Source organism: Oncorhynchus mykiss, chromosome 10 (genome assembly GCF_013265735.2).
Source record: "Oncorhynchus mykiss isolate Arlee chromosome 10, USDA_OmykA_1.1, whole genome shotgun sequence".
NCBI classification, from domain to species: domain Eukaryota; kingdom Metazoa; phylum Chordata; class Actinopteri; order Salmoniformes; family Salmonidae; genus Oncorhynchus; species Oncorhynchus mykiss.
The window spans coordinates 80,016,259-80,022,179 of NC_048574.1; the positions used below are offsets into that span (position 1 = coordinate 80,016,259).

The window sequence follows — 5,921 nt, forward strand, 5'->3', positions numbered from 1 at the left end:
GCGAGTGGACGGAACAAACCGATGCAGTCTGCGATGTACGCGAGGAGGAGACACACCTCGAGCGCATTCTTCTTGGAATGAAGCGTTCTGCGATGCTGATGCGCCAGTCTGTTCCATTTTGACAGCTCGGGACAGAGAGACATCTACTGATAATTACACACCGTGGATTAAATATGATGGTCTCTGAGCAAAAGGAGCGCACTGTATATGTGGGGAAAAAGGAGGGGGGGGGGGGGGGGGGCATTTGGGACCTAAACCGTCTGTCAATCAGTGAGCACTGACATCATCTACCAACTCGCACAGTCTCAAGTCAGAATTAGATTCTAATATATTTTTTTATATATTCATTAAGTGTTTTAAAGTTGAGTTTAGGCCCTCCAATTGAGCACACACACACTAATAGCTGGTTCTCACACATGACAGTAACTATATCAACTGGTGCGGTATATATATATATATATATATATATATGTGGTATCAATTAACACGGGTCATAACACACCACCCTCTCTATCTCCTCTCTCTCTCTTCTCCCGCTCCCCGGGGTGAGTTTAAATGCGAACAGCACGTGGATTTCACAATCCTCTCGAGCAGGACGCTCCGTGTAGCAGCTCGAGGATGCAGCAGGGAGGAGGACATTTACTACCCGCCGAGGACGCGTGGATGGGATCTAACTGATTTGTCCTGCTTGGTGATTAAGTTATGTCGAATTTTAACACCTTTGACAGTTTGTCTTCGGAGTATTTGTGAATATTTTTCTGATTTTAGTCTGTTTCTGTCTCGGAGGGATTGGAGATGACAACGCTGAATGTAAGAGGCAGGTGGGAGAGAGAGAGAGAGAGGGCTGAGAGAGAAGGGAAAAGGGACCGTGTGATTTCAACGGTTTTTCTCCAAAGACATGTGAAATATAACTAACCCTTCGCGGATGTGTGCTAGCGAATAACACATATTATGTCCCTGAATGTTTTATTTTCTTTGTTTTTACCCTCGTGCATGAGTGATTAATTAAAATAATGGATTTCTTGAATTTCTCCGGGGTGGTGGACGAGCAGAATACCACATACACCAACTCATCGGCTACCGGGGACAGTGAGTACTCTCTCCTCTCCATAACCGGACTGACGGTAGTCGTCGGCTTTCTCATCCTGTTTACCATTGTGGGCAACGTGCTGGTGGTCATCGCCGTGTTGACCAGCCGCGCTCTCAAACCGCCGCAGAACCTCTTTCTGGTGTCCCTGGCCAGCGCGGACATCCTAGTGGCTACTCTCGTCATGCCTTTCTCTTTAGCTAATGAACTCATGGGCTACTGGTTCTTCGGGAAAGTTTGGTGCGACATCTACTTGGCGTTGGACGTTCTCTTTTGCACGTCGTCTATAGTTCACCTGTGCGCTATCAGTCTCGATCGTTACTGGTCGATCACCCAGGCGATAGAATACAACCAGAAGCGGACGCCTACACGGCTAAACGGGATGATCGTGGTGGTCTGGCTGATCTCGGCGGTTATTTCCTTTCCGCCGTTGATCTCCATGGACAGGAGCAGCGGAGGGGAGATTAGTCCTCAGTGTCGGCTGAACGATGAGACCTGGTATATTCTCTACTCCAGCATAGGATCCTTCTTCGCTCCCTGCGTTATCATGATACTAGTGTACATCAGGTGAGTTGACTTCCCCCCATTTACTTAAACCCTCCTAATGTAGTGCACTTCCTAGTGTATGTCTGAAATGATACCATTTTCCCCAAATGTAGTGTACTTCCTAGCGCAAGTCTCACATTTTACCCTGTTGCCCTATCTAGTATACAACCTAGTGTGTGTCTGAAATGGTACCCTGTTCCCTATGTAGTATACTATCTAGTGTGTAGCGCTAAATGGAACCCTGTTCCCCTATCTAGTATACTATCTAGTGTGTAGCGCTAAATGGAACCCTGTTCCCCTATATAGTATACTATCTAGTGTGTAGCGCTAAATGGAACCCTGTTCCCCTATATAGTATACTATCTAGTGTGTAGCGCTAAATGGAACCCTTTTCCCATATCTAGTATACTATCTAGTGTGTAGCGCTAAATGGAACCCTGTTCCCATATCTAGTATACTATCTAGTGTGTAGCGCTAAATGGAACCCTTTTCCCATATCTAGTATACTATCTAGTGTGTAGCGCTAAATGGAACCCTTTTCCCATATCTAGTATATTATCTAGTGTGTAGGGTGACTAAATGTAAGCGATGAATCTTCTTCTGATCAGGATCTACCAGGTTGCTAAGACGCGGACGAGGACCATGTCGGAGAAGAAGAGAGAGGTGGAGGACAACGGAACTGCCCCGTTACACTTTAACGGGTTAGGGCAGGGGGGCGAGGAGGAGGGGTGCGGAGGATCTCTGAAGGAAAACGGTGGCGGCGGAGGGGTTGCCCGGGAGAACGGGCACTGCCAGAGCCAGCAGAAGACGCCGGTGCCACAGGGGATGTTACCCAACGAACCCAAATTAACCCCCGACCCCGACGATGGAGACGACTTTGACGACAGCAGCTCGTCCGACGAAAAACCCACATCCGCCAAAAAACATTCCTCTTCCTCTTCCTCTTCCCATCAGCATCAACACCACCACCACCACCACCACCACCACCATCACCATGACGACAAGAAGGATTCCAAACCTTCAGAGAGAAGGAAGTCCACAGGAAGCAGGAAGAGCAGCTTGGCTTCGTCCAAACGCTCAGAGAGCAAGAAGTCGCGTGCCAGCTCTAAGTCCATCGAGCTGTTTTCGTCCCGTAGGAAACGGCGGAGCACCGTCAACAGGAACAAAATAACAGCGGCGAGGGAGAAGAGGTTTACCTTCGTCTTGGCGGTGGTGATGGGCGTCTTCGTGATCTGCTGGTTCCCCTTCTTCTTCAGCTACAGGTATTCTACTGGTTTCTACTGTGTTTCTACTGTGTTTCTACTGCTTTCTACTGTGTTTCTACTGGTTTCTACTGTGTTTCTACTGGTTTCTACTGTGTTTCTACTGTGTTTCTGTGTTTCTACTGGTTTCTACTGGTTTCTATTGTGTTTCTGTGTTTCTACTGGTTTCTACTGTGTTTCTACCGTGTTTCTACTGGTTTCTACTGTGTTTCTACTGGTTTCTACTGTGTTTCTACTGTGTTTCTACTGTGTTTCTGTGTTTCTACTGGTTTCTACTGTGTTTCTACTGGTTTCTATTGTGTTTCTACTGTGTTTCTACTGTGTTTCTACTGGTTTCTACTGTGTTTCCACTGTGTTTCTGTGTTCCTACTGGTTTCTACTGGTTTCTATTGCGTTTCTGTGTTTCTACTGTGTTTCTACTGTGTTTCTACTGGTTTCTACTGTATTTCTACTGTGTTTCTCCTTTTTTCTGTGTTTCTACTGTTTTCTACTGGTTTCTACTCTGTTTCTATTGTGTTTCTACTGTGTTTCTGTGTTTCTACTGGTTTCTACTGGTTTCTATTGTGTTTCTGTGTTTCTACTGGTTTCTACTGTGTTTCTACTGGTTTTTACTGTGTTTCTACTGTGTTTCTGTGTTTCTACTGTGTTTCTACTGGTTTCTACTGTGTTTCTACTGGTTTCTACTGTGTTTCTACTGTGTTTCTACTGGTTTCTACTGTGTTTCTACTGTGTTTCTACTGGTTTATACTGTGTTTCTACTGGTTTCTACTGTGTTTCTGTGTTTCTACTATTTTTCTACTGTGTTTCTGTGTTTCTACTGTGTTTCTGTGTTTCTACTGTGTTTCTGTGTTTCTACTGTGTTTGTGTTTCTACTGTGTTTCTACTGGTTTCTATTGTGTTTCTACTGTGTTTCTACTGTGTTTCTGTGTTTCTACTGTGTTTCTGTGTTTCTACTGTGTTTGTGTTTCTACTGTGTTTCTACTGGTTTCTATTGTGTTTCTACTGTGTTTCTACTGGTTTCTATTGTGTTTCTACTGCGTGTCTGTGTTTCTACTGTGTTTCTACTGTGTTTCTACTGGTTTCTACTGTGTTTGTGTTTCTACTGGTTTCTGTGTTTGTGTTTCTACTGTGCTTCTACTGTGTTTCTGTGTTTCTACTGTGTTTCTACTGTGTTTCTACTGTGTTTCTTCCGGTTTCTACTGTGTTTCTGTGTTTCTACTGTGTTTCTACTGTGTTTCTGTGTTTCTACTGTGTTTCTGTGTTTCTACTGTGTTTCTACTGTGTTTCTGTGTTTCTACTGTGTTTCTGTGTTACTGTGTTTCTGTGTTTCTACTGTGTTTCTACTGTGTTTCTACTGTGTTTCTGTGTTTCTACTGTGTTTCTACTGTGTTTCTGTTTTTCTACTGTGTTTCTACTGTGTTTCTTCCGGTTTCTACTGTGTTTCTGTGTTTCTACTGTGTTTTTTCTGTGTTCTGCTGTGTTTCTGTGTTTCTATTGTGTTTCTGTGTTCTACTGGTTTCTGTGTTTCTACTGTGTTTCTACTGTGTTTCTGTGTTCTACTGTGTTTCTGTGTTTCTACTGTGTTTCTACTGATGCTACTGGTTTCTGTGTTTCTACTGTGTTTCTGTGTTCTACTGTGTTTCTGTGTTCTACTGTGTTTCTACTGATTCTACTGGTTTCTACTGTGTTTTGTCTGTGTTCTGCTGTGTTTCTGTGTTTCTATTGTGTTTCTGTGTTCTACTGGTTTCTGTGTTTCTACTGTGTTTCTGTGTTCTACTGGTTTCTGTGTTTCTACTGTGTTTTTGTGTTCTACTGTGTTTCTACTGATTCTACTGGTTTCTACTGTGTTTTTACTGATTCTACTGGTTTCTACTGTGTTTTTACTGATTCTACTGGTTTCTACTGTGTTTCTACTGATTCTACTGGTTTCTACTGTGTTTCTACTGGTTTCTACTGTGTATTTCTACTATGTATTCTACACAGTAATACTGTAATACAAAGTTTTCCAAAGCTCCCGAGTTCTGTAACATCTTTCCCCATTAGGTAAGAGGAGCAGACACCATTGAGCCAATTTTTTGTCTCGCATCACTCGTTGTTTACCTGGAGTTTGTTGTTTTCTTAGCTTCTTAAGTCATATGATTGTGTTTTTTTTTTTTACTTGTAAGGTCGATGTGGTGAGATTTCACTCTAAGGTCGTGTCCATCTATATTTAGTAGGGTCCTTTGTAGAGATCCGGGCGGTGGCATTTGGGACGATAACTAAATACTTATAAAATATATTTATTTGACTACAGCCAGGTGGTGGCCAACTGTTAGTTTAATTGTATGGATTGATTGATTGATTAATTGATCGTATTTGATCTGCTTTACAGCCTGTATGGAGTGTGCCGGGCGCCGTGTGAGATCCCCCAGTCTCTTTTTAAGTTCTTCTTCTGGATAGGCTACGTCAACAGCTCCCTCAACCCCGTCATCTACACCATCTTCAACCAGGACTTCAGACGAGCATTCCAGAAGATTCTAGTCTGCAAGTCAGGGAAGAGGTCTTTCTGAACGTGGATAGTCCAACAGCATATACTGTACAGTACATGGACCTATATACAAGTCAGGGAAGAGGTCTTTCAGAACGTGTATAGTCCAACAGTATATACTGTACAGTACATGGACCTATATACAAGTCAGGGAAGAGGTCTTTCTGAACGTGGATAGTCCAACAGTATATACTGTACAGTACATGGACCTATATACAAGTCAGGGAAGAGGTATTTCTGAACAGACAGGGATGTGGGCCTATATATATATGAACATGGATGAACCTACAGTATATGGATATGTTAGTCCATTACGTTTGACCAGAACGCAGTCATTCAGAAAATACTGTGCAAGTCATGGAAGAGGTTCTCCTGATGGGGAAGTCACATGGACCCTAATGCTTTCTCTAGTCACATGGACCCTAATGCTTTCTCTAGTCACATGGACCCTAATGCTTTCTCTAGTCACATGGACCCTAATGCTTTCTCAAGTCACATG

General features: G+C 43.3%; 1 protein-coding gene across 1 annotated transcript; it reads left to right on the forward strand.

Moving 5' to 3' along the window:
- Positions 1 to 698: 698 nt before the first annotated feature.
- Positions 699 to 5,446, forward strand: LOC118936798 (alpha-2C adrenergic receptor-like). The gene is made up of 3 exons (XM_036934141.1): positions 699 to 1,654; positions 2,242 to 2,895; positions 5,267 to 5,446. Exons 1-3 carry the CDS (start codon positions 1,014 to 1,016, stop codon positions 5,442 to 5,444), a joined length of 1,473 nt encoding a protein of 490 aa, XP_036790036.1. The 5' UTR covers positions 699 to 1,013; the 3' UTR covers positions 5,445 to 5,446.
- Positions 5,447 to 5,921: the final 475 nt, after the last annotated feature.

Coding starts and splice junctions, on each gene's coding strand:
- LOC118936798 (XM_036934141.1), top strand. CDS start 1,014: ATGGATTTCTTGAATTTCTCCGGGGTGGTGGACGAGCAGAATACCACA. Junction 1,655..2,241: donor ATGATACTAGTGTACATCAG/GTGAGTTGACTT, acceptor TCTTCTGATCAG/GATCTACCAGGTTGCTAAGA. Junction 2,896..5,266: donor CCCTTCTTCTTCAGCTACAG/GTATTCTACTGG, acceptor TCTGCTTTACAG/CCTGTATGGAGTGTGCCGGG.